General features: G+C 36.2%; 1 protein-coding gene across 3 annotated transcripts in view; it reads right to left on the bottom strand.

Annotated features, from left to right (window-relative positions):
• RB1CC1 (RB1 inducible coiled-coil 1) overlaps positions 1–27,651 on the bottom strand; it is a 92,419-nt gene extending 64,768 nt beyond the window's left edge. Inside the window, exons 1-6 of one of the 3 annotated variants that reach the window (XM_074202457.1) lie at positions 27,255–27,651; positions 10,356–10,479; positions 9,186–9,316; positions 6,532–6,658; positions 6,109–6,279; positions 817–1,019 (exon numbers count right to left, since the gene is read on the bottom strand). In XM_074202457.1, coding sequence (XP_074058558.1) covers positions 817–1,019; positions 6,109–6,279; positions 6,532–6,658; positions 9,186–9,256 — 572 coding nt within the window. In that variant the 5' untranslated portion in view covers positions 9,257–9,316; positions 10,356–10,479; positions 27,255–27,651. Of the gene's footprint in view, positions 1–816; positions 1,020–6,108; positions 6,280–6,531; positions 6,659–9,185; positions 9,317–10,355; positions 10,480–14,004; positions 19,822–27,254 lie in introns of those variants that run through there. The other 2 variants (XM_074202459.1, XM_074202458.1) reach the window with 2 other exon arrangements.
• Between the last annotated feature and the right edge of the window lie 268 nt (positions 27,652–27,919).

Genomic DNA, 27,919 nt, shown 5'->3' with positions numbered 1-27,919 from the left:
CCCCCACAAAAAAAAAATAGAATGGGAGATGATTATATTTTAGGTGAGATTCACTACAGGCTCTCTAAATAGCTCCTTCATCCTATTTAAAATATTATTTCACTTTAATTTCTACTTATGCATCATTGCCATATCATTATATTTATATATATATATATATTAGATGATACAACAAACTAGTATGTGACTGATATGTGATATTATCAGGGTTTAAAAATTATTTGTAGTATTTGAAAAGATTGTTTTCTAAGAAGATAAATTACTGTCATTATTATACTACTCATTTCAGGAGCCAAACTCTTTCTTTTTTAAAATCACCTTTCTGGTCTCAATAGCTTAATATATAATTATGGAAGAAACCAACCCAAGAATAATTGCATCATTATCAAATTATCTTGAGGCAGAACTACTTAATGAGAAAAAATATCTTACTTTTTAAACTATCAGAAAAAATTTAACTTAAAATTCTGACATTTCTGAATACTGAGGAATCTGTAGGAAAAGTATTTTTTTATTAAACGTTAATAATCTTTTCTTCCTTTCAGATAAGAAAAGTGTGATAGATATGTAATAACAAATTTTTAAATGTACATGTTATTTATTTATTGCTTTTTTTATTTCTCAGGATAGTTTTAGGGAATTGTTTCTTAAAATTCTGAAAAGACATCATATCCAGACATTTAATGACCCAAGAAAACTTTACTTTGCACAAGAAATACTCAAGAAAAATTCAGGTAATTAAATTTAATTTTAAAAATTAAAAAAAAAACCCTGTATAATCTAATTCAATTCTACAGGTATTGGTAGTAGACATACTGTGTAAGCTTCAACTTGATATCTTCTATGGACTGCAGATAATTTGAATAAGCACTTTCAAACTTGGAAAGCAGTTTTTGGTAGGATAGTGTACAATCCTCTAAATTGGCCATTATTGCAGCCCAGCCTTGATGTTGCAGATGTTCATCATGGACCAGACCTTCACAAAAGGAACAAAGTTTCTTGGCAACCTCGTGCATTTCCTATGTGGAAAAAAGTGAAAAAAAAATTCTATCAAATCAATTTTAGAAATAGCCTAATACTATCCAAGTAGATAAGGAAAAGAGGAGTTATTAGGAGGCAATAAAGAATGGTAATCAGTTCTCTTATGGCAATTACAACAGGAGCTATGAATGTGTTTTGAGATTTCAGAATGACTGAAGTCAAAACAAACTTCTTTAAAATGAAAATACAGATAAAAATTATAATAAAAACACGTGCTGAAGCTGAATGTCATTACAGTTTTGGAAAGAACTATGGGAAGTCAAAGGAAATAAAATTCAAATTTCATCTTTAATATTTGGTATTTGTGCCAACTTGGCTAAGTCACTTAAACTTCCCTGGATCTGATTCCTCATCTGTAAAAGGAGGTTGTTGAGACTATGCCTTCTGACATTCCTTTCTGGTCTAGAGATGTGAACTCCAGCAGTCTGGTAGAGACAGTCTAGGACTCTAAACCCAGGACCTTGAAAATAGCAATACTTGTAGCTCAGTGCCCTGAACCAATCTTCTGGAAAGCAAACCCTATGAAGATGTAGCCTGGCAACTGTTCCAGCTGGTGATAGTCAAAACTACTGAAAACTCAAAAAAGAAAATTTTTGTTACCAAAATCCTTGGCCCTGATCAAATGGTTCAACATCACAAACTATTATAATTTTATCAGTAGAAATTATATAAGACATTAATTTCTGCTTTACCAATGGGTGTATGTGTGTGTGTGTGTGTATACACACACACACACACACACACACACACACACACACACTAAGGACTAAGGGACTTTTAACATGTGACTTGCAGCTGAAATCTTCCATGTGCTGTCTTGTTAGAATGTAAGTTCCTTAAAAGTAAGGCTGTTGAATCTTTCAATTTGTAACCTCAGCATTTAAAACATTGATTCATTCATTCCATAATCCAAGAATACTATCTTAATCCCAGGACTTCAAAAAATCACTTACTTCAGATCCCCAAAAGTCAATTATCTTATACATGGCATTTATTTTTTTCAATTGAGCATCTTTGTATAGATTAACATAACTATGATTCTTGATAATTTATCTTCATTTAAAGTTATTATACATGAGCTGAGAAGAATCAGATCATGGAACTATTAAAATACCTAAGCATCAGGGTTGATTGTGTGCATATGCATGTATATGTGCATATAAATATATACATATGCATGCATACATACATACATATGTATAAGAGGCAAAGCTCTGGACCTGTGATTTCATTTCATCAGTTTTAAGGAACCAAGTATAAAAACTAATTTCAATATAAATAGTTTGGCAACTTTTAACAGGCATTCTTAATTCTTTTTTGAGTCACAGATTCCTTTTAAGTTTGATAAAGCCTAAGGACTTTCTCAGAAAAAAAATATTTCTAAATTCAGAGGATAATATACAAAGGATTACAAAGGAAATGAATTACACCAAAACACAATTATTAAAAAGTAAAATCCCAGCTTGACTGTCTATTTTACATTATCAGAGAATCAGAGATATAATAATATGAATCATAGAGGTCAACTAGTTCCATCCCCTCATTTTACAGTTAAGTAACTATGGTCTAGAAATATTAAGTGACTTATACAAGGTGGTAAGTGGCAGAATAGTGCTATGAATCAAGGTCCAAATTCAGCCTTTTATTCAGAGGACAAAATGCTCTATTTCACTCTCAACACAATGGTCTCATTAATTAGGGGTAAATTGAGTTAATAGTAGCTATGCAAGAATAATATATAGTGCTTTGAGGTTTGCAAAATTCTTTATAAATACTGTCATATCTTGAGCTAAGTGCTGTTATTATCTTATTTTGTTGATAAAGAAATCTAAGCTGATAAAGTAACTTGCACAGGATCATAGTAATTATCTTAGGCAAGATTTGAACTCAAGTTTTTCTGATTTCAATCGCTATGACATTTCAACTTACTTGTCTGTGCTTATAAAGCTAATGTGTATCTGAGTCAGGACCTGTACCCAGATATTCCTAACTATAAAACCTCCCCTTTAACCACTAAGACAGGAGGACTTGTGTGTGTGTGTGTGCGCCATACAAATAGTATTTATAATGGTACAGTAATTTATATAAGGGTTACTATCGACAGAATTCAAAATTATACTAAGGATAAACAAAACATGCTAAAATTGGATAAATAATTTATAAGAAAAGATTATAGTTAGGTTGATCAAGAAGACTCCTAGAAATCAACAAGAATGATAAGTAGAAATGAGATTTTTGATGCCTTCTAAAAAAAAGCGGTCAGATAAAAAGTTCTCAACTGTTGCAATGTACCATTAGAAAAGGAAGAAATCAAGTCTACAAGTTTGCACAAAGGAGAAGTGAAACTGTAATAAAGAAAAAGGCAAATCAAAATAATATTGAGATTTCACTTTACACCAAGAAAATTACAAAAAAGACAAAAGATAGGAATAATTCATGCTTGAGAGGTTGTGGAAACATAGGCACACATGCATTTTTGGTGGAGTTGTGAACTGGTTCAACTATTTGGGCAAGCAATTTATAGTTATTGATATAAAATGACTGTGTATATCCTTTGATCTAGAAATCTATAACAGGCATATATCCCAAGATCACTGATTAAAAAGAAAGTCAACAAGATAAACAAGGTCTAAGACTTCACAATACTCAGATTAATTCTCAAAAACTCCTCAAAGAAAAAAAGTGCACCATTTCTGAGTAATTCCAGCCTACAGCAGTGGTATATTGAGCCCACATAATCCAGCAAGATGTATAACTTGACCCACTAGCTTATGCTCTGGGATTTCCTACTAATTTCCCTTCTATAGAATCTGCAAGCACACCCTGTCCCTGCCCTTACACTGCCATTCTGTGGTACCCACTAAAAAAGGAAGGTAGAGGAAGGTTACAAAAAAGCATGTTCTATTTGGGGCAAGTTGTACTTGGCCAGAAAATTAAGAATAAAGAAAACTCGGTCAGAACAACACTGTGCACCTAGTATGAAGGAAAAGGAACTAATCAGGCCTGAGATGGAGCTAAGTACCACAACTCTGGAAGATAGAGACTGAGACTGGAGAAAGATACATACCCCATGTGGGAGGATAATGAAAATAATACAATGTTTGGGGAATCCTCCATCCAAAAGAAAGGAATCAGGAAATAAAAGATAGGGGAAATAAAAAAAGACCAAAACAAACCAAAACTCTCAGGAAGAAGACAGCTCAGTAATTTGGAATTATGCTCAAAGGACAACAAAAATGTGCATATACCCTTTGATCCAGCAATACCACTACTGGGTCTATACCCTGAAGATATTATGAAAAAAGGCAAATACATTACTTGTACAAAAATATTCATAGCAGCCCTGTTTGTGGTGGCAAAGAATTGGAAATTAAGTGAATGACCATCAATTGGGGAATGGCTGAACAAATTGTAGTATATGTATGTGATGGAACACTATTATTCTATTACAAACCAGGAGGGATGGGAATTCAGGGAAGCCTGGAAAGATTTGCATGAACTGATGCTGAGCAAGATGAGCAGAACCAGAAGAACATTGTACACCCTAATAGCAACATGGGGGTGATGATCACCCTTGATGGACTCGTTCATTAGTGCAACAATCAGGGACAATTTGGAGATATCTGCAATGGAGAATACCATCTGTAACCAGAGAAAGAATTGTGGAGAGTTTGAACAAAGACCAAAGACTATTACCTCTAATTTAGGGAAAAAACCCATTATCTTATTATGTAATGTGGCTTTCTCTTATACTTTATTTTTCTTTCTTAAGGATATGATTTCTCTCTCATCTCATTCAACTTAGATCAATGTATACCATAGAAACAATGTAAAGACTAACAGATTGCCTTCTATAGGGGTGGGGGTGGAGAAGTGAGATTAGGGGAAAAATTGTAAATTCAAAATAAATAAAATTTTTAAAAAAGAAGACAGCTCAGTTAAAATTCTAGAAAACAAAATAAATCAGCAGGGAAAATATTTTTAAGGGGGGGGGGGTAGGAGAGGAAGAAATGGCTCCCAAGATATTTAATTGCCTGTAAATATCTCTAAATAAAAACGGCAAAACAAAGGAAATAAAACCAACTCCTGAAGAAACAAGAGAAACCTATGGATTTCCAAGAGAGAACTGAATATCAGCAAATTTTCCCAAATGGTTTAAGACAGAAATCAAGGAGGTGGCTAGGTGGAGTAGTGGATAAAGCACCGGCCTTGGAGTCAGGAGTACCTGGGCTCAAATCCAGTCTCAGACACTAGCTGTGTGGCCTTGGGCAAGCCACTTAACCCCATTTGCCTTGCAAAAAAAAAAAAACCCTAAAAAAAAAAAGACAGAAATCAAAATTCTGAAAGTAAAAAGGAAACAAAATAGTAGAATTGACGTCCTGTACAGTAGAAATAATTACTAGGAAAGGAAATCTTGATTCTCTCCATAGCAAGTGCATCCAAAAGAGATGAGTGATTGTGATAAAGAAAATACCCATATCCACTATTATATTTATAGCAACACTTTTTATGGTAACAAAGAAAAATAAACAAAGTTGATGTCTCTCAATCAGAGAAAGATCAAACTAATTGTGCTACCTTAATGTAATAGAATTATTATTGGATTGTAAAAAATGATGACTATATGATAAATACAGAGAAGTGTAGGAAGAAATAAACTGATACATGGTGAAGCCTAACAAATGACTACAAAAATGTACATGGAAAGAATTATCTCCAAATAATCAAAACTGAATGTTGTAAAATTACAAAGAAGTATGGCCTGAAAGAAGAGATAGAAGGAACAAACTTGGAACCCACAAATCTATAGAGCTAGGAAGTATGAGTGTGGAACATTGCATTTATTTTCAAGTTTTTTAAGATGTATTGATCAGCTTTTTGCTGAACGTTTTTTTCTTTTTTCTTTTCTTTAATAAAAATCTTTGTTAAATGGGACAGCTCTATGGAGAGCAAGAAGGATGAGAAATCTGAGTGCTGGAGAAACATAAGATTCTATTTTTTTTTAAATTTACTCCATAAAAGTAGAAATTATTTGGAAAGCTCAAAAGGTATATGTATACAACTTACCACAGCAAGCTGTGTCCTTGAAGCTACCGTATGAAAAACTGCAGGCATCATAAGAGATTCTTCAACTTTTAATTCCATATCATTTTCTGCTGAAAATGTTGTTTTGGGAATAGTAGGTGGACGATCACATAAGATCATTTCTTTGTTGAACAGAAAAATTGGATTTGTGTCCTATATTTAAAAGAATATAATTTTAAAATTAAATAACACATTATTCTGAACTTTAAAATTATGATTGCATGATTGATAGCTAAATGGTTTGCCAGTATATTTCTTTTGGTTAAATTTCTTTTAAAATCACTACTTTGTCACCAAAAAAAACTCTAAACAAAACAAAAAACTTTCCATTCTCCTCAAAATAATTTAGGACCCAAGCCTAAGAATTTTTTGATTTCAATGTATAATAAAACAAAGTTTACTTACTGTCCCAGCACTGTAAGTGCATACTCTTCGATCTGAGGCCATACATTCTCCTCCATTTACAACCAGTACCTGCTGGTGAATTGCAATTTTATATTTGCTTTGGATTGCATGTTTAAGGTCTGCCACACTAAAAGAAAAGATTAAGTTATTTCAAAGTTTTCTCAGGGAGAGAGATTATCTTTCACAAATAAAGTACATAAATTTTAAAGTAGTTTATGACAAAATTAAAATTAGGATAGCTTGAATAAATTTTATTAAATTAATATCTCAAAAAAGTACAAGTCATATTAAAACAATTACAAGTTACCATATACACTATATACCCTCAAGTGTGTGTGTGTGTGTGTGTGTGTGTGTATTATACACCCTCAAGTAAAAATTTATCTTCAGCAAAAATCTTTAACATAGAGCAATAAGGAAAACATTTGAAACTTTTCTTTTTAACAAAAAGCTGTTTATTTTTTTTTGCTTAATTTTTATTTAAGTCAATTTAATGTCCAAAAGTCACACAGGTTCCTCCTGACTCCACTGTACCACCTAGCTGCCCCCACTATTTACTTTCTTAATTCTCCTTAATAAACTGTAAAAAGCACCAACTAAAACTGATTTCAATGGCATCTGACAATTAAGGTAGCTTTAAGTTTGAGGAACTCAAGAAATTAACAACCCCCAACCTATTCTATACTTTGTCTTTCAAAAGTTCAATTCTTTCACTTTTACTGTGGGGGGGGAGTCATTTCATAAAGATATAATCAATCAAATTTTTAATAAGATTCTATAATTTAAGTAAACTAGATTCCAGAAATCTGAATTTTTAATTCAGACTTTTCAATCCAACTTGAGACATAACTTCAGAACTAAAGAGATGGAGTACTGTTTTATTTTCAATCTTTTATTTGTTAAAGTCAGTTATATACAAATTTCATATCATCTTGATTTTTTTTTGACTTCTTGAATTATGGTTTACAAGCTTTGTTTGATCATGATTTTCAGATACTCTAATGATTCATTCATTTCCCTGAGATTCTCTGAAACCTTGTGAGCTAGTGCTCTTTCTATTGGACTACTCTGTTTTATCATTTTCTTAAACAAGGACGGAATCATTTATCTCACTCTAGATTCCTAACATGCCAAAAATCTTTCCCAAACATTTCATGGTTATCCTTTTCTAGTCCTATTTGAATCTTTCAAATTCTTCACGTTCTTTCAAACATCTTTGACACATAATAATTTTTGAATATCCTAGGATATAGTAGTGTATTTGAATTAGGTAATAAGAATAGACAAATATTTTCTATGTTCTCATGCATCTTGAATTATTAATCTCACTATTAGTCATTTTTATTACACCTTTCCAGTATCCCTAGGAGAAAATACAGAAAAAAAAAAAAGAATTGAGTAGCTCTAGACTGTTTGCCTGTCCCAGACATCTCAATTTCAATCCCTTCTTTAGCCCTTTTAGTTACCCCTCGTATAACTTTTTAAAACTGCCTTTGTATGGCAGCAGCTAAGTAGTGCATAGATAGAGCACCAGACCTGGAGTCATGAGGACCCAAGTTCAAATCTGGCCTAAGTCACTTAATACCTAGCTGTGTGATTGCCTTATAAATACCAAAAACTTATGCCTTTGTAGCCCCCTAACTTTCCTTGCCTTTATCAGTTCATTCCAAAATCTCAATGATTTGGACCCCTTCTGCATTCGTCCTATAATGCCTACTACTGTTTCCATCATCCATATAGCTCTTCTTAAAAATTTAAGTCAGTTGGTTCCTTGTATATCCTTTATAGTCTCTTGATTCAACTCTCACCTTTCTCTTCAGCTGAAATGTTTTCTAATGTCTTAAGAAATTCTAGAGAAACTCACATTTCTTCTGCATTAACTTCTATAGAATTTTAGGTCCTTGTGGCAATGAGTTCTTCCAGTATCTACAAACAGGAACTTTTAGGTTGATTCAAGATAGCAACAGTACATGGGCCCAAGGATAAACCGCATATAAACTTATTTGTGAATGCTTTATTTTAATGCTTAAAAAAATCTGTGATTTCAATTACATTTCCCTAAAACTTTAGAAGACAGTTTCAGCAGTTGATGCTATGGCCAGAAAAATTTTAGCACCTCCCAGGTTAAAAAATTTTTCTGGACATAGCAACAACCCCAGCAATGTCTTCCAAAGTTTTTCTTTTCCTTTTTTTTTTAATTTTATTTATTGAAGGCAATGGGGTTAAGAGTGACTTGCACCACCTAGCTCCCCTAAAGTTTTGAGGAAACATATTGAAACCACAGACTATTTGATGTATTAAAATAAAGCATTCACAAATAATAAGCAAAATTTAGGGGTTTTTTTGTTTTGTGTTTTTGCAAGGCAATAGGGTTAAGTGGCTTGCCCAAGGCCACACAGCTAGGTAATTGTTAAGTGTCTAAGGCCAGATATGATACTCTTCGACAGGTACTCCAGACTCCAGGGCCATTGCTCTATCTACTGCACTACCTAGCTGCCCCTAGCAAAATTTATTATATGTCAAAAAAAAAAATCTGTGATTTGCTAAACATAATTAAGTAAAAATACAATGGTTTCACACTGGCCAAGCGCACACATGCACGCGCGCACATGCGCGCACACACACACACAGTTTACTCAGAAAAATATTCTCACGTTTGCACTGCAAGTTCAGTGTCAAATGTTAGGGTAGTTCCAGTGTTGACCAAAAATACATATAACTTCATGATGATTTCTCTAGATTCTAGGAGTTTGGTGTCTCTCACTCTGATGTGGTCATTTAAGAACTAAAAAGAATTCAGAAACAAGACCAATTTTTAACAAACATCACATACATTGAGAAAAAAATCATCTTAGTATTAGATAGAACATTACAATATACACATTTAAGACAACTAATCAACTCTCATACATAAACTGATTAATATTGTTTAGAACATAAGTCATGTAGCCTGAGAAGTAAACTGTTACATGGAAATTAAGAATACAGGAATCATATTTTTCACTTTAAAAAAGACAAAAAATACCATATACCATCTACATAAACACACCTATTCAGTAACTCCAGACCAGAAGCTTTTATCCTGAAAATCAAATAAAATCTCAACTCTCTGGCATGTAAAGTTCCCCATAACCTTGACCCTTCCTATTTTTTCCTCCACACTTGCCTATATCAGGATACAGCCTATGTTTCTGTTCATTTTCCCATCTCTGGAATGCTGTTTTCTCACTTCCATCTTCTGATTCTCCTTCAACTCATAGTTGAAATCCTATATTTTACATGAGTCTAGCCTCTTACATGCTACTTACTACTAGTATCCTTGAGGGAAGTGACTGTGTCTAACTAACCTCTAGGCATATTAACAACCTAGTAAATGAATGTTTTCTGACTGCTTAATCATCTCTAGGTTCTCCTGACTTTAAGAATGGACCCCTCTAGGACTGCAGAAGAACCATAGCCATTCTTATAAATGATAGATCAGTCTTTGTCATCCCCTTGACTCTAAAGAGGAAGTAAAGGGCATACAGTATTTTTTTTTAAATAAAATTTCCTTGTAACTGTTAAAACATTCTGGTGGAATGGAAGACATAACTTTAATCCAGATCTTCTAAATAAATAATAATGTGTTTCTATAACATCAAGTAAAATATTTACCAACTGTTTAAAAATTATATATGTGTATATATATATATATATATATATATATATATATATATATATATATATATATATATATATAATTTAAAGGCATTATGTAGGGTCCAAGGCTCAGAAGGAAAAAACATAAATAAATAAATAAATATAAAAACAAGATTTAGACTTACCTTCAGGCACTGTTAAAAGGGCTACCACTTTTCTTAACCATAAGAGACTAAAAACTGGTGTATGCTTCCTTTGCTTGATATTGGCAACAGAATGACATTACAGTTCAAAATGAACTCTGGTGACCTAGAAATGAAAATATTTTTGGTTCATTTATTAAGAAACAGTGGTCACATACACCCAAGGTCCAGATCTTTGAAGAAGATTCTAGGGGGCAGGGTAGTTATCACTGCTCTTTACCTAATGTAAATTTTAAAGAATTTTCCAGGGGGCGGCTAGGTGGTGCAGTGAATAGAGCACCGACTTTGGAGTCAGGTATTAAGTCATTAAGTGCCTGGGTTCAAATCCGACCTCAGACACTTAATGATTACCTAGCTGTGTGGCCTTGGGCATGCCACTTAAAAAAAAAATTTTCCAATTATACTTTTAAGTAAAGACATCTGCAATACTTGTATATTACCAGAGACTTCCAGGTCATAAGGTAAAACAAGGAGAACTAAACATTTTCTCTGATCTTCATGACTTCTCAAACATCTTTATATGGGCAAGTGTTAAGCAACTGCAGAGAATCTATAGTCTAAGACATCAAGAAACTTAAGAAAGCAGGAACTTGATAAATCCTAATGCAATCACTCAACACCCCATCACCAACAAGCTGCCACACTCTGGCAGATTAGGACATATGACACTCAATCAACAGTTTGTTTGCTGCTGCTATATATGTCAGCACCTCCCTCTCCTTGTTCTCATTCCTCTATTCTGTGACAAGTAACAGAACTCTGCTCTGCTCAACCCCCTAAGTGGAAGTGTAGAAAAAAGAAAAAGAAGTGTGCTCTCCCTGGAGGGTAGCAAGTGTGCCACTCAGTTGAGTTTTGTCAGAGACTAAGAAAGAGAGGGAATTGGGGGAATAGGCCCAGCGTATGTGTGTGTCTACATCAGGCCTGGGTTCTAGAATCCAGATGAGATCAGTTCTGTCCTCCCAGAAATCACTTGGGGAAGAGACTAAAGCAGGTGAAGAATGAATCTCTGTCACAGGTGGAGTTTGAGACAGCTTTTTAATTCAACAGAGAACCACAATCAAAGGAAGTGTGCGAAAATGAGAAAAAATTTTAAGGGGGGGGTTATTACCAAAGTTCTTAAGAGGAAGAAAACTTACGGAAAAATCTTTACCACAAGCAGCTAAACCAACAGGGAACACAGAAACAACAAAAGCCCAAATATCTGAATAAATGTTATAAAAATAAATCAACACTTGATGCAGGAACCCTGTGAATTCCCAAGAGTTCACAGAAGAAGAGAAATAAGAACTGTGAAAGCCGAATTTTATGACCTGCACAGCAGAAAGAGAAAAACTTGAGTCTACGGTGGCAAGTCTCTCCTGAGAGAGAGAGAAAAAAAAAAGACAAATGACTAGAATTGCAAGTTGACGGACAATACTGAATGAGAAGCAAAAATATGATCTCTATGCAAGTATATATATGTTAATCTTGAAGACAGGATGCACTAGCCAGTATAAAAACTATAGGTCACCCAAAACAAAATCTGAACACCACAATATAAGAAATACAAGAAAATTGTCTGCTCTCATCTTCTAGTTCATAGAGACACTCACTCCATCTAAAGATACAGTATTTCTGGACACTTTTTTTTTTCAAAACAGGTTCAAATTTCACTCATAACCTGATCACAATGGTGAGGTAAAAGAAAGTACTTCTTAATTCCAATACCTCCAGACTTTCCCTTTAAACCACTAACATTCACTGATTGTTTCCTCCACTGATATTCATACTATCAAAGCCTAGTCACTACTCAGCTCCTCACTCAGATACCTTTGCACTCTCATTTCTTATATGTTATCAAAGTCTGTCAATTTTATCTTCATAAAGTCTCTAGCATAACTCTCCCTTCTTTCCTCTGACACTACCACCTCCCTCCCTAGTACTGGTCATCTCACAGTTGGGACTATTATAAAGGTTTGTTTGTTGGTGTCCTGATACATTTCTCTTCCCCATTCCATTTCCTCCATCCCATTCAGCTGCCAAAGTGATCTGGTCTGATTCTGTCAATATTAACTACATAGTAGCAACAACAGCTAGCATTTACATAGAGCCTAGATATACCACTTTGAAAATATCTCATTCGATCTCCGCAACAATTTTGGGAAGATGTTATACTCATTTTACATTTGAAAAAAACTGAGGCAGAGGTTTGATGACTTTTTCAAATAGAAAGGCTTTAGATACATCAAAATATTTATAGAGCAACAATTTTTATAGTAGAAAATGGAAACTATGTAGATATTCATTGATAGCGAATGGATAAACAAATTGTGAATGTAATGCAACATTGCTATGCTGTAAGAAATGACAAATTTTATAAACAGAGAATACAAAACAAAGAAAATAACATACACATGGACTACAGCAATGTAAATGTGAAGTCCAAAAATAAATAAAGAGAATGTACTAAGTTTTTCTTCTTTAATATACTACTGAGTAGCCTATTATATTTTATATGAATATTTACAGTATTCATGTTTCGTCTAGGTTATCAGTTTTGTTTATATAATTAGGCAAAATCGTCTCTGATGATTTTCTTTATTGGATTCCCAAAAGTGTAAACAAGACATTAAGTTTAGCTAAATTAGAGCTTACAGATAGTATAGAAACTATGCCTGATTACCCTCTGTGCCCTTTTTCTTCTATTCTTCAACTATCACTGCAAATCAAATATAAAAATGTACTACACATTTTTCTTAGATTAGTTACCATGAGGGGCGGCTAGGTGGCATAGTGGATAAAGCACCGGCCCTGGAGTCAGGAGTACCTGAGTTCAAATCTGGTCTCAGATACTTAATAATTACCTAGCTGCGTGGCCTTGGGCAAGCCACTTAACCCCATTGCCTAGCAAAAAAAAAAAAAAAAAAAAAGATTAGTTAGCTTGGCCAGAGTTTATCACCAAATAAGTTTTTATGATGTTGTCCACAGGAAGCAAAACTGAATCAAAAAAAGAAATGAGAAGAATTCACAGCTAAGAGGAAATAAAAAAATAAATTAAAAGAAAGTATAAGAGGAGCTAATGTTATTTCTACAGCACATGTATAAATACTGAGAATATAAACTACCCAAATTAAAATTTTAAAAAGAATTCATTTTTTGTTTTCTATATATTGAAATGTTCATTTTTGTTCTTTATTTTAAAAAAAATTTAAAAAAGCAGATTTGGGAGTTAGTATGTTCTCATTACAAGTCCTCAAGCAAATGACTATTTGTCAAATTTACTCTAGAAGGGATTATAAAGGTACAAGTTGATAACCTGGTCTTTTTAAGATCCTCCCAAATGCTTTTGAAAAATTCTTGGTGAACTGAATTGCAAGACACTAAAATGAGACATTATTTTTAGATACAGCCAATGTATGAATTTATTCTGGCTGTTTCATGAAAGGACTTTTATTTGGAAAGAGCAGGGAAAGGAGGGGAAAGATTAAAATAAGCATTTTTATTGCACCTATTATGTACCACATATTGTACTAAGCATTTTTACAAATATTATTTCATTTGATCACTACTGCAACCCTTTTGAGGTAGGTGTTATCACTATCTTCATTTTACAAATGAGGAAGCTGAAGCAAAGAGAAATTAAGTGAATTACCCAGAATCAATCATCTTGTAAGTGTCTGAGCCCAAGGTCTCCATCCCAAGAATCAGTCATCATCTGCACCAGGAGTAATTGTAGTGATACAAAAATAAAAGAATCTCAATGAAACTTTTAAGAAATGCTAAGAACAGAGCAATTGAAAATGGAACACATTTAAGCAGGCCAGTGATGCTCAATCTTAAATTCTATCTATATTTCTTTAAAATAAGCTTTACATTAAAGATATACAATACTCTCTGTTCTTTTTATATGAAAATATTTTATTTATTGATGTTTGTTAAACTCATGATAAAAAAAAAGATTTTTAAGGTCATGCCAAGAGCCCTAAAACCTGTGTTTTGGTGCTTATTGTAAAACCCAACAAGATAATGGAAAAGAAAGTACTCTTTTTAAAATTATTATTAAAATTACCTCCTCTCAAAAACTCCCACACACACTTCATAGTTTCTGTTAAAAGGTACCAGGATTTTCTGTTACCCAAAATTCAAAACATTAAATCATATAACCAAATCCTACAAATAGGCCCTTCATAAATCCATTCATTACTTTCCACATGCCATACTAAATCAGGATTTTATCAACTCAGGTGTCTTAAGTCACTATGTTATAATGTCAATCACCCTTTTACTGGATAAAGACCTACCTCTTGATTTTCATAATCAAGAGCAAATATACCTTTCAAATACAACTACTTCTTATTGAATTTTGTTTTTGTTAGATCCCATTTCATTGGGGAGAGAGAGGGGTAGCATAACCAATGCTGTGCTAAATCCTTTCCAATTTTCAAAGCCAAGACCAACTTCAGTTTCTTAGGATCAGACAGTCCAAGGATATTTATAGGTCATCTTGTGTAACCCCCTCACACATTAAGGAAGAAATTGAAGTTAGGGGTTTAAGTGATTTTTTTCAAGTCATAAAGGTATTAAGGGCTAAAAGGAACAGAGATCTAAACAGACATGAAAAGATATTTCTCCTTTGCAGAGTTTGGAATCTACAGATGCGGAACATCACATTTAATGCAAAAAATATTTTCCAAGTTTTTTATCTCTCCCCCTTCTCTAAAACAAGCATAAACCCCCAAACCTTTGTTATTAAGGGATGGCTCTTATAAGTGACATAAAAAAACAAAATTGTAAAAAATTTCAATAAAATCTATTTTTAAAGGATGGATCAGTAAATATTATGAATGTTCAGGAATTTAAGGAGTCCCTTGAACTTGTCTTTTTGAGTTGCTATAACCAGTAGCAACCAGTAGTACTCAGTAGTTAACTACTGGACCCAGAGTATGCAAGAGACCCTAAATGTGTCAAGAATGAAGCTCCTCCTGAGCTGACATAACATGGCCTGTTTGATACTCCTCTGTAGAATTTCTTGATTACTTCTAGGATAAAATAAAACAGCCTGGTATTTAAAGCCCTAAACAATCTAATTTGGCATGTTTCCAGACTTATTATACATTATGCCTCATTCATATCTCTGAAGTTATCTTACTTGACAGTTTCATCCATACAACTATTGCAATACAAATCATTAGCAAAGACCATACCTAAGCTAAATAATAATGAAATGTGCAACCCACAACTGCAAATAAGTCAGTTGGGGATCCTAGCAGAAAAGACAGGACCAGTTCAAGCAAATAAGACATCAGTCAAATAACTAGACCAAGATTGCAGGGTTTCAAAGTTTGGTATTTATAGGCAATGAGAGAAGACTTCCTTAAAAAAAGCATTCTGTATTTCAAAGCGAAAGGGCAAAGCAAATAATGCCAGAATATATAAAACAGTAAATAGTGTCAAATTCAAAGAGAAATTTAACCATAAAAAAATCATAATAAGGAATCCCTATAGGTAATATAGAAATGACTCAGAAAACTGAATATTAACTTTATGTTTGATTGCATTTTATTTATTTTGATCAATATTTTATTCTGATTTGGAAGTTCTGATGGGTTACACTGGCAAAATTTTGGCTATCTCTAATTCTTGAGGTAAGCCAAGTATTTAAGTATTAAACACCACATTCAAAAAAGCTCAGTAAAGATCAAAATTTGGCTAAAGACAACAAGCATTATAAGGAATTAAATTTAACCTGGAAGGATAAATTATCCCCAAAACAACCACAAAGACTCAAAAAAAAAGGTTGGCTTTTTTTTTACAAGAACTACATGAATACCTTATGAAAATTAAACAAAGAATTGGAAAGTAGCAAACAGTTTATACCAAAGTAACAGATTCCCTGAAAATTAAACTATAACTGAAATGAAGGACATTCCATGAGACATTAAGACATATTTGGAACAAAATCAAAAGACTGAAAAAATTAGAAGAAAATGCAAGCTGCTATGACTTGAAAACCAAGGAATAATTTAAGGTTTAAACTTTCTGAAAACTTTGATCAGAACTTCCATGTCAATAAAATATTCCAAGCAACCAGAAAGAATTCTAGTACAAAGGGGCGGCTAGGTGGCGCAGTGAACAGAGCACCAGCCTTGGAGTCAGGAGTACCTGAGTTCAAATACGGCCTCAGACACTTGATAATTACCCAGCCCTGTGGCCTTGGGCAAGCCACTTAACCCCATTGCCTTGAAAAATCTCAACAAACAAACAAAAAAAAAAAAAAGGAATTCTAGTACCATGGATTCACAATCAATATCACAGAAGACCTGATAACTTCTATAATAAAGGAAAGATAACCTAGAATAACTGCAAAACTGAATACAGCACAAATCTTGGGGCTTTAAGGGAAGAATGGAATTTATAAAGGGAAATTTATTTGTGCAAATGCACAAAAGGGGCTATGGAAATAAAATAAAGAAAAGAGAGGGCCTGAGAAATTTTGGAAGGGAAAAATAAGGGAGCAGAGTATAAGGAATGAAGCAGCCAGGTACTCAGTGGATAGAGAGCTGTCACTTAACCTGTTTGCCTTAATCCACTGGAGAAGGAAATGCCAAACCACTTCAGTATCTTTGGCAAAGAAAATCTCATGGAATTATAAAAAACAGTACTGAAGGACAACTTATGGAATATACTTATAGACGTGGGTAGGACTTATTCTCATAAAGGAATTATATAACGAATTATATGATGATTATGTTTGTCCTTCATTCTCAATGAAGATCATGACATCAGGGAGGTGATGCCATGACAAACACTAAATTGAATTTGAGTGAGAGGGTGCTGTGCTAAATCACTAGTCTCACTTTCTCTTCCAGAGCCATTTGGGTCTAGTGGCCAGCTAAAAAATCAGGATGACTGGAGATAGCCCTGGATGTGAGGCAATCAGGGTTAAGTGACTTGCCCAAGGTCATACAGCTTGTTAAGTATCAGTCTGAATTTGAACTCCTGTCCTCCTGATTACAAGGTCAGTGCTCTATCCATTATACCACCCAGCTGCTGCCCTCTAGTTTTGAACATAGGAGTATGGAATGGAGAAAGGGTTGAAGAAGCTGATATCTTAAAGACTTTACTGTACCTTTGAACCAAATAAAAGGCTGAACATAAGCAAATACAGACAATATCTGAAGATAAAATTTAATATTGAAATGTATTAGTAAGGGGCAGCTAGGTGGCACAGTGGATAAAGCACTGGCCCTTGAGTCAGGAGGACCTGGGTTCAAATTCAACTTCAGACACTTAATAAACATATAACTGTGTGACCGTTGTCAAGTCATTTAATTCCATTGCCTTGCAAAAACTAAAACAAAAACAAAAACAGACAAAAATAAATGCATTAGTATCAGCAGGGAAATAGATGGGGGAAAAGGAGAAAGGGGGTTTAGGGGAAAGATGGTAAATGGAAGGGAAGAATCCAAAGTATAATATCCTGATCCTCAAGGGGAAATTAAAAGGAAAAAATACAAATAAATGTAAAAAGGGAAAGGAGGGGTATCCATCAATTGGGGAATACATGAATAAATTGCAGCATATGAATGTTTTGGAAAATCGTTATAGGAAATGATGAAATAAGGTTTCAGAAAATCTTGGGTAGTGTAAACTGTTACAGATTGAAGTGAGCAGAATCAGAATAATAATTTCTACAGCGACCACACTGTAAAGAATATCAACTTGAAAATTCTTATCAAAGCAATAACCAGAGGCAGCTAGGTGGCACAGTGGATAAAGCACCGGCCCTGGAGTCAGGAGTACCTGGGTTCAAATCCGGTCTCAGACACTTAATGATTACCTAGCTGTGTGGCCTTGGGCAAGCCACTTAACCCCATTTGCCTTGCAAAAACCTAAAAAACAAAACAAAATTAAAAAAAAAAGCAATAACCAGGTCTCTCCAGAAGTCCTAAGATGAAGTATGGCCACTTTGTGGCACAGATAATGGACTTAAAGTAATGAATGACATATAAACTTAAACTCTGACCACTGAATGGATTTGTGTGGTCTGAATAGGTGAAAGAGAGAATAAAGGGGAGGGGGAAGGAGAGCCATTGAAACTTTTTATACATTAAGTTCATTCAGAAGTATAGGCGAGGGACAGCTAGGTGGTACAGTGGATAGAGTGCTGGTCCTGGACTCAGGAGGACCTGAGTTCAAATCCAGCCTTAGACATTTAATAATTACTTAGCTATGTGACTGTGGGTAAGTCATACAACCCCATTGCCTTGCAATGGGGTTGTATGGAAATGGAATGGAAATGGAAATGGAAAGACAAACAAAAAAAAGTATAGGCAAGCAAAATAATTTTCAAAGTAACTTACACTTGTCCAAAAAAAGCAAGTGGTATGGAACATTTAGCTTCATGTGAAATATTTATGTTCAACCTTGCATGAGTAAATAGACATCTCTTTGGCATTAACTGAATTCAGGACATGAGAACATTATTTTAAAAAAGAAATATTTATATGTTGATTCACACAATATTTGTGAAAATCTGAGAAACTAATTTCTGACAATGATTTATGATGATTGGAAAAGGTTTATAAAGTCCAATACACAGAAATATCACACTAATAGTTTTCTCAGGTCAACTGCCCAAATTGACTATCACTAAGGATAACTTATCATCCTATAATTCTGACAAAATACATTATGGCACTGACAACTTGGCATCAATTTTCACCATAGGATCAGAGGACTTAAAGCTAGCAAAGATGTAAAACATCTAAGAAATGTCTAAAGGAAGTTTAGAGATTTTTCTTTTCATGGTCTAAGACAAAAGATTCTTTGATGCAAATTTCAGAAATCCTACTTTTACCCTACTCTCTCCAGAGAGGTTTGTGTAGCTGTGGTAGCTTCAATTCATCTGAGATTTACATTCACCTTAGAAGAAATTGTAGTTCAGAGAAGTTGAAGGATTTACCTATTCACTTATTGAGAATTTAGGTCACTTATTCAACTTGTAATGTCTGAACTTCTAATCCAAAGTTGTTCCTACCTTTTATCATACATTCTTCATTGGTTTGCAGAAATTTAACATTTCGTGTGTGTGTGTGTGTGTGTGTGTGTGTGTGTGTAAACAGTGCCTACTTAGAATGACCATTTCTTTAATTTACACTTAAATCAGAGAGGCTGATTAGGCCTTAGCAAAACAAATTCTAAGGATATACTAAAATATTTAAAGCTATTTTTGCAGCAGCAATGTTAAATGAAGGGGTGCCCATCAATTAGGGTAGGAATGAACAAGGAGATAGTTTCAGAGAAACCTGAAAGACTTGCATGGGGATTGAAGAAAACAGAGTTAGTAATACTGATAATGATACTATAAAGAAAAATTTAGGGCAGCTAGATGGCACAGTGGATAGAGCACCAGCCCTGGAGAGGGATACCTGAGTTCTCAACTGGTGTCAAGCTTGACTATATATGTTTGCAATCTATGTTCCCTCCCTCCCTCCCTTCCTTCCTTTATGGGAGAGATAAGGGGTGAGAGTAGTAGTGATGAGGTCAATTTTGCCAAATGGAAAAAAAATCAATTACTACCAGTTCTCAAAAGAATTGTAAACAATTGGCAAAAAGAATAACTCTAAATTACTAATCAAAAGAGAAATAAAAATCAAAATAAACCCTGATGTTTCATCTTACAACTAGCAAAATACGGAAAATGACAAATAAAATGAGAAAAATAAATTTTAGAAGGGTTCTGGAAAAGACAAACTAAAAAACTGCTGGTACAACTATAAATTGATACAATCATTCTGGAAAACAATCCAAATTATGCAAAGACAGCAAAAATGTCTACCTATATTCTTTCTCCAGAAAAATTCACAGCTATTGATATAAAGGGCTTAGAAGCACCTTCAATTCTATTTCCCACCAGTTGCACTCTTTGGATTCTACCATCAGCATACTAAGATTCAGCTTTGGTACTTATGTCTTCTAAGAAACCACAGAGCCTATGGTTCTCTGACTGAAAAGCTGGAGGGCAGAGCCTCAAATTCTTCCAAAACTCTTAATGAAGCGAGTCAATTTTTCACTTTCTCACTGTCAGCATTCTTTGGATTCTCTTCTGATCATACCAATATCATACCTCAGTACCAGGTTTCTCTTTTCTTATTTGCACACTTGGGGTTTAATATAACTTAGTTTAGGGGAAGCTAGGTGATAAAGTCATCAGAGTGCCTGATCTTGAATCAGAAAGAGACAAAGAGACATCTTCCTAATTTCAAATCTGGTGTGACCCTGGGGCAAATCAATTTCCTTACCTACAAAATGAGATGAACTGGAGAAAAGGCGAATTATTCCAGTATTTGCAAAGAAAATCCCAAATGAGCTAACAAAGAGTTCTACATGACTGAAAACATTTAAACTGATTTTCATTATTCACACAGCTTTTAAAGGACGGTCATCAATGAGAATCAAGGCCCTGGAGCAGAGTTATCTAGAATACTCATGGTATTCTGCCTATAGAAATGCACACAGGTCATATTATAAATATCATACAATAAAAATAAGCAAATCAGACCTGACTGAAAAATGATCAAACACAGCTATCTCATTCGAGCAGGTATCCATCAGTTAGGAAATAAAATAAAAGAGGAGGGTTGCAAATAATAAATAACCTTAGCCTAGCTTGAACAGGTAAGTCACCTCAACTAACCACATAACTTTCAAAGCAAAATTCTGAATATAATCAGACTTTTTCAATATTCAGTTAGTTTTGCCTTTTTTTCTTTTTTAATTCAAGGGTGTCTCTCTGCAAAGGCAGGTGATGTGAAAACAAAATAAAAATCATTTTAAAATAATTAAAATCAGGATCACTATATACTATGACCCAGATCAATATGGTACTTTTAGTGTATGACATGATCCTTGGGAAAAAGTAGAAAAGAGCTCAAGGCAACATTCAAGACCCTCTTGCAATAGAACCCCAATCTCTTTCCATCAATACTAGGCTCTAACTACTCACTAGTGTTCTGAATATGCCACCAAGATGACTGAGGGCTAAGTATGCTTCAAAGAAACAATTAAGACAGAAGTCCTAAGATGAAGTGTGCCCACTTCCTGACAAGAGATAATGGACTTAAGGTAATGAATGAGACCATACTTTTAGACCGAAATTTTGACCATTGATAAAAAGTGATATTAAGGGGAGGCTAAGGAGGCACAGTGGATAGAGCACCAGCCCTGGAATCAGGAGAACCTGAGTTCAAATCTGGTCTCAGACACTTAATAATTACCCAGCTGTGTGGCCTTGGGCAAGTCACTTAAGCCCATTGGCCTTGCAAAAAAAAAACCCTAAAAAAAAGTGATGTTAACTTTTATACAGAAGTTTGAGGTGTGGAAACTGATCCCCTTACCTAACCCTAAAGTTATCAGATGGTTCTTTCTCAGATATGATAACCCATCACAAGTTGAGTAGTGGATTTGTGTGGACTAGATGAAAGAGGGAATAAAGAAAAATTAGAGCCATTAAAACTTTTTATAGTAAACTCATTAGGTATAGGGAAACAAAATAATTTTAAAAGTAACCTGTTGAAGTTTTATATACTTCTACAAAAAAAGCAAATAGTATGAAATTTCAGTTCTAAGCTTATCTTTTTATCAACCTCAGCACCTAACACATGGTTTTGCCCACAGTAAGAGCCTCAAGAGCCTTCCTTTGACAGTGGAGTTCCTTTCACCCTCAAAGTCCCCTCTAATTCCTTGTTAATGAAAATTCTACCCATTCTTCAAAGATCAGTGTTCCCCAATTCCTTCAATAACAATTCAAAAACACTTCAATCACACTATTCTTAAGGTACACTAATGTCTTAAACTGTCATCCTAATGTCATGTTAAACAGAACAGTTATAATCTAACATATCAATTCAGTCCCAAACAGTAGCTGAATTCCAATCACATATCTCCAACTGCCTCTCTTTCAAAATGGATGTCCAGTAGACATCTTTAAATTCAATATGTTCAAAACTGATCTCACTACCAAAAGAAACTTCTCCCTCTTCCATATTCCCTATTAAATGCAGGTGTTTACCATAGTCCCAGTCCCTCTGGCTCACCAAATGTAGGGTTTCAGTCTTCATCATTTCTGGTCCCCACATCCAAGTTGTTGCCAAAGTCTGTTTCACCTCTCCACCAAGTCCCTTTTTCCTTGACACTACTATATTTAAGTATAGATCCTCAACTCTTATCTGGATTATTTCAATAGCCAGCTGTTAAATATGCCTGCCTCAATCTCTTCTCTCTCCAATCCATCCTCTACTCAGTTAAGTTACTAAAATGACTTTTCCACAGGTCCAATGAAATCACACACATCTCCTTCCCTCCCCTCCATAAATTCAAGTGGCTCCTGATTGCCTTGCCTCTAGAATCAAATATAAAATCGTGGTCTTGGCATTCTTTTATAGGTGAATTTCTTCTCTGAGTTCATGGGTGGATAACTGCTACCAAAAATATATTTATCACAACACAAATTTGGAGATATAAAAACTAGGCTTTACTATTAAATTCATGCATAGATTCAAACCTCTGAGAAAATTTGATCTTACATGTTTCTTATAAGCAAAGTTATGACAGTGATAGAAATAATTCATTTACATATTGTAATATTGTATATTCCTTTTAGACCATAAAAGTTAAAGACAGAGCTATACTTTCTTCAATAAAAACTTCATAAAAAACTCTACAGGTAAACAAAGTCAGATTACAGATTAAACTACATTCAGTAGCCTTGAAAATAGGCAGAAGAAATTTTGCATACTGCCAAGGACTTTGGGGCAGCTGAGATTCTTCTTCTGGCTTCATTTAAGCCTCTAAAAAATTTTTTCATGTCCTATGGGACAAGTTTTGGACAGGAGTAATGTCCAAATAATCAAAAAAATAAAAAATTTCCCATAATAATTACCCCTCTGCTACTTTTCCGGTCTTCTTTATACCTTACTGCCTATACAAGTACTCAAAAAGCTTCATAGCTGGCCATTTTCTCAGGCTAGAATGCTCTCAATTCTCCTCTTCAGCTACTGGTTTCCCTGGCTACCTTTAAGTCCTAACTAAAATTCCCCAATTTTTTTTAAGAGGAAGCTTTTCCCAAATCCTTGTAATTCCAGTGCCTTTCCTGTTAATTATTTCCTATTTATCCTGCATATATCATGTTTGTTTACATTTGTTTGACTGTCAACAGATTGTTAAATAATTTTTGTATTGTAATAGAACTTTTGGTTGTTTAACTGAAGGTTTTTCTCTCCAACTAAATTTGTTAGGTTCTTCAAAGTCGGGGCTTCTTTAGATTTTTCTATAGAACCTAGCAGAGTATAATGGGTGCTCAGTAAGCATTTTTTGGTTAATTCCTCTAAGTAGATAAAATATTTGATGGTCTAAAGCTAATCTTAAAAAAATTCTAAACTGGCTTGCACATAGCAAATCTTCAGTATTGACAGCATAAGTCTACAATCCCCTTAACACATGTGAAAAGCTTATTTAGAATATCTTAAATCACATCTCTCACCTAATCTCCAGTCCTAAATTACTAGCAGGATGGGTAACACATCTCAAACTCTAAAACAGAACTTTTGCCAAAATCAGATCCCTCTCTTCTCAACTTCCATATTACCATCACCATTCTCCTAAACATATCTCATTCCCTCTAAAATGTGAGTTTTTCATTTCTATTTTCATAAATCTCTTTAACAGATCCCCAACTCAACTCAGAGTTACCACCCTAGTTCAGGCCAATTTCTAGTGAGTCTCTGAAAGTCTCTTCCCAATCAAATTCCTACTCTTCTTCAATCAATGAGTGTTATAAACTTTTGGGTCTTACCTGAAGGATCATTTTCATAAACTTCTCTTTACAAACTGGCCCCTTCCTTCCTTCCTTTCCAGTCTTGTGGATTCCCCCAAATTCTATAATCCATCTATTCTGATTTTCCCACACATGCCATCTCCCTGTCTTTACAATGAATGTGCCTTAAATGGACAACTAGGTGACACAGTGCTTGGCTTAGAATCAGGAAAACTCATCTTTCTGAGTTCATCTGGCCTCAGACACTTAATAGCTTTGTGACTCTGAGGAAATTAATCCTGGCTGCCAATTTTTTCATCTGTAAAATGAGTTGCAGAAGGAAATCACAAACTACTTCAGTATTTCTACCAGGAAAACCCAAAATGGGGTCAACTAAGAGTTGGACATGATTGAATAACATCCTGAGAAGTTCTAAAATATCTGAAATGATTTGACTCCTACAGTTTAGTTTTCCTATCTTCCAAGTTCAAATCCTACTTTAGACAGGAAACCTTTCCCAGGCAGCATCCCCACCTCCAGTTGCCTTTCTCTTCAGGAGGACAGGAGTACAAATCCAACCTCAAACACTAACTAGCCCTGTGACCTTGGGCAAGTCACTTAATCCTGACATATGCAGGGCCATCTCCATTTCTGACCACTAGACCCAGACGGTTCTGGAGGAGAAAGTAAGGCTGGTGATTCAGCACTGGAACCCCTCACTGAAATCCAATTCTTGTGTGTTTGTCATGGCAATCACCTCCCTAATGTCATGGTATTCTTTGAAAATGAATGTCAAACATGATTACTATTACATTTTTACTATTACATTTTTACTATTACTATTACATTATATGTTCTCTTCTCCATTGGAATGTGAATTTCTTGTAGATGGGACTCTTTTATTTAATAATTAGTAAAGTGTAGTAGAGTAAATCCTTAATAAAATTTGTTCACTCATTTATTCCCAGCTGTTTCTATAAACCAATAAAATATATCATTGGGAATGGTCAACTTTTTACATTTTTAACACTCATTTAAAGAGCTTCAAACATGGCAATCTTTTAAAAAAAATTACAATCAAAAATAAAAATTTCAAAATAGAGGAAACTAGAAACACAGTGGATAGGTACTTATTATTAGCTCCATGATCCTGGACAAGTCATTTAACTTCAGCCCACCTAAGGTTTCCTATCTGTTATATGGGGGAAATAACAGCACCTATGCCTAGGGTTGTTGGGAGGAATAGCCCTTAAAGCACTAAATAAAAGTTAGTTACTATTATTACATGCCTGAGCAAATTTTAAATGAAGTTTGTTAAAAATCAGGGACTTAGACCTAGAAGGTCTCATTTTACAGATAAGGAAACTGAAGCTTAGAGGTAAAGTGATTTGCACTTTGTCAATGGCAGGATGGGGATTCTAATCAGGATCTTTACTTCAAATCCATTTCATTATGCAAAGCTTGCATGTTAGGACATGGAGTAGGGATTTAGGAACAAAGATTTTGTGTTCCTTGCCCTTTTAGAAAAACAAATTCAAAAGTTCAAAATGCTGTCATGCATTCTGAGTTCTTGTTTGTTAGCAAAGTTTTTTTTTCTTACAACTCAGAAAAGCAATACTTAGCTTTCCCAGCTACTGAGTTCCAAATGTCTCTAAAATGAGAAGTACATAAACCTGTGTTCACTAATGTTTAATAGAAATCAAGAATTAATTATTATCTACTTTGTTCAAGATCTTTATGAGAAAAGCTAACCTAATTTATTATACACAAAAGCAAAAGAAAGCATTTTTAATAATTAGTTTATATAGAAGGGGAATGTACAAGGAAAATTTGCTTACACATGTTTATTACATTACAACGTGGGGGGGGGGGGAATCTTGAAATCCTTAGGCAATGAATTGGTGCATTAACTTCATGCTAAAAATGATTGTCATTTTTAGAATGCTTGTCCTGGTAATCAAATTCCTGATTAAAATTGATCATTTAACAATAAGTTGCTTAATATCATTTATATTTTTAAAAAATTTTCTAACTCAATATGAATCAATCTTCTTTATCTACTTATGAAAAGAATGTGAAGGTTAGCTACAGGTGAATACTGAGAAAAAAAAGAAATGAGTAGAACTTACTGACAGCCAATCACTTTTTAATGTGAAATCAGCGCACACTAGACGGTCAAGCAGAACAAAACATTCCCAACTCGGAACACTGAACAAGGCAGTATGATTATCAAGAACTTGGCACGTTACTGCTTTGACACCTAGGCCTGGTCGACTTCAGATAGAAGAACTACACTTACTTCTGAGAGTCAGGAAGGGAAATAATCACAGGGATTATGAAATAACAGAGAAACTGCAAACATTGCATAAAAGTGTAAGAAAGGAAATTTTTCACCCTTAAAGGAGTGTCATTTCTCGTATTTAAGTTTGCATCTGCCACACAAGGTGTGAAGACCCCCAATGACCACGCCAACCTCCCCCCTCCCCGTGGGGGCAGGTGGACAAGTGCAGAGAGGCTGAGTCATGCCTCCGAGTAACTTTATACCGACCCTCGCGCGCCGAGGGGACAAAGGCTCGGGCTGCCCGGGGCTGCCCCTGCCCCTGCCCCTGCCCCGCGCCCGCCCGCCCGGGGCTGCCCCTGCCCCTGCCCCTGCCCCGCGCCCGCCCGCCCGGGGCTGCCCAGGCTGGAACAACCGAGCATTTCCGACGGGAGGAAAACACCCTCCTCCCGCGGCCCCCCGCCCGGAGGAGAGGAAGCGCTGTCTCCCGGGGAGGGTCTCCCCTGCCCGGGGTCCCTTTCCCCCACAACTCTGTGGGGCGGCCGGGGGGGGGGGTCCCCGGCCAGGGCAGGGGAGAGAACCCAAACGTCAGCCGGGTCCCGTAGGGCAGCGGGCGGCCCCGGCTCCTCCCAACCCCGCGACTCCGCCGCTTTGTCTCCAGGACGCCCAAGCCCAGCGGCCAGATGGGGGTCCGCAGTCTCCCGCGCCCGGGGCGGGGGCGCCACGGCCAGAAGGCCGGGGGCCCGCGGCGCGCCCCCTCCCCCGGCCCCGGGCGCGCTCGGCGGCGGCGGCAGGGGCGCCCTCTTACCAGGCGGCAGCGCCTCCTCCTCCGCGGGCAGCCTCGGCGGCCCCCGGAACCATCTTCCGCCGCCGCTTAGCTCCTCGGCGGCGGCTCCAAACCGCCCATTCGGCGCTGCCAACCGACACGAGCGGCGGCGGCGGCGGCGGCTTCCCCCCCGGCCCCGCCGGGCTCCGGGCGGGGAGGGGTTCAGGCCCCTGAGGACAGCCCGCGGCGCGCTGCCGGGCCCCCCCGGCTCCTCGTCGGGAACGGGCGCGAGGCGGACACGGAGCGGTCGGGGCTCGCCGAGAGCCCCGCGGCCGCGGCGGCTTCCCGGGTCAGGGGCAGAGCTGGGCCCCGGGCGCCACCACAGCCGGGATTCGGTTTGTTATTGTCGAGGCTGTCTCTTCCGCCGCGGTGCAAGCCGGGAAAAGGCCGAGCGGCCTGAGCGGGGGAGGGGGACTGCGAGGAACACCATAGAGACGGGCCTCGCAACCCAGAGGGGTCAGGCGTCACTGCGCATGGTCGGAAGTCGACGGGGCCGACGTCGGAAGCGGTGACCCCGCCTCCCAACTCCGTGGAGCCTCGGGCCGGCACTGGCTTTCCCTGACCCCCCCCCCCCCACCTCTGGGCGCTGCTATTGGGACTCCCGGCGGGGGCCGGAGCCACGCCTGCGGCGGGGTCGTTCTTCTACC

Source organism: Macrotis lagotis, chromosome X (genome assembly GCF_037893015.1).
Source record: "Macrotis lagotis isolate mMagLag1 chromosome X, bilby.v1.9.chrom.fasta, whole genome shotgun sequence".
Lineage (NCBI taxonomy): Eukaryota > Metazoa > Chordata > Mammalia > Peramelemorphia > Peramelidae > Macrotis > Macrotis lagotis.
Note: the sequence above shows the minus strand (reverse complement) of the source record. Positions and strands in the feature narration are given on the sequence as shown.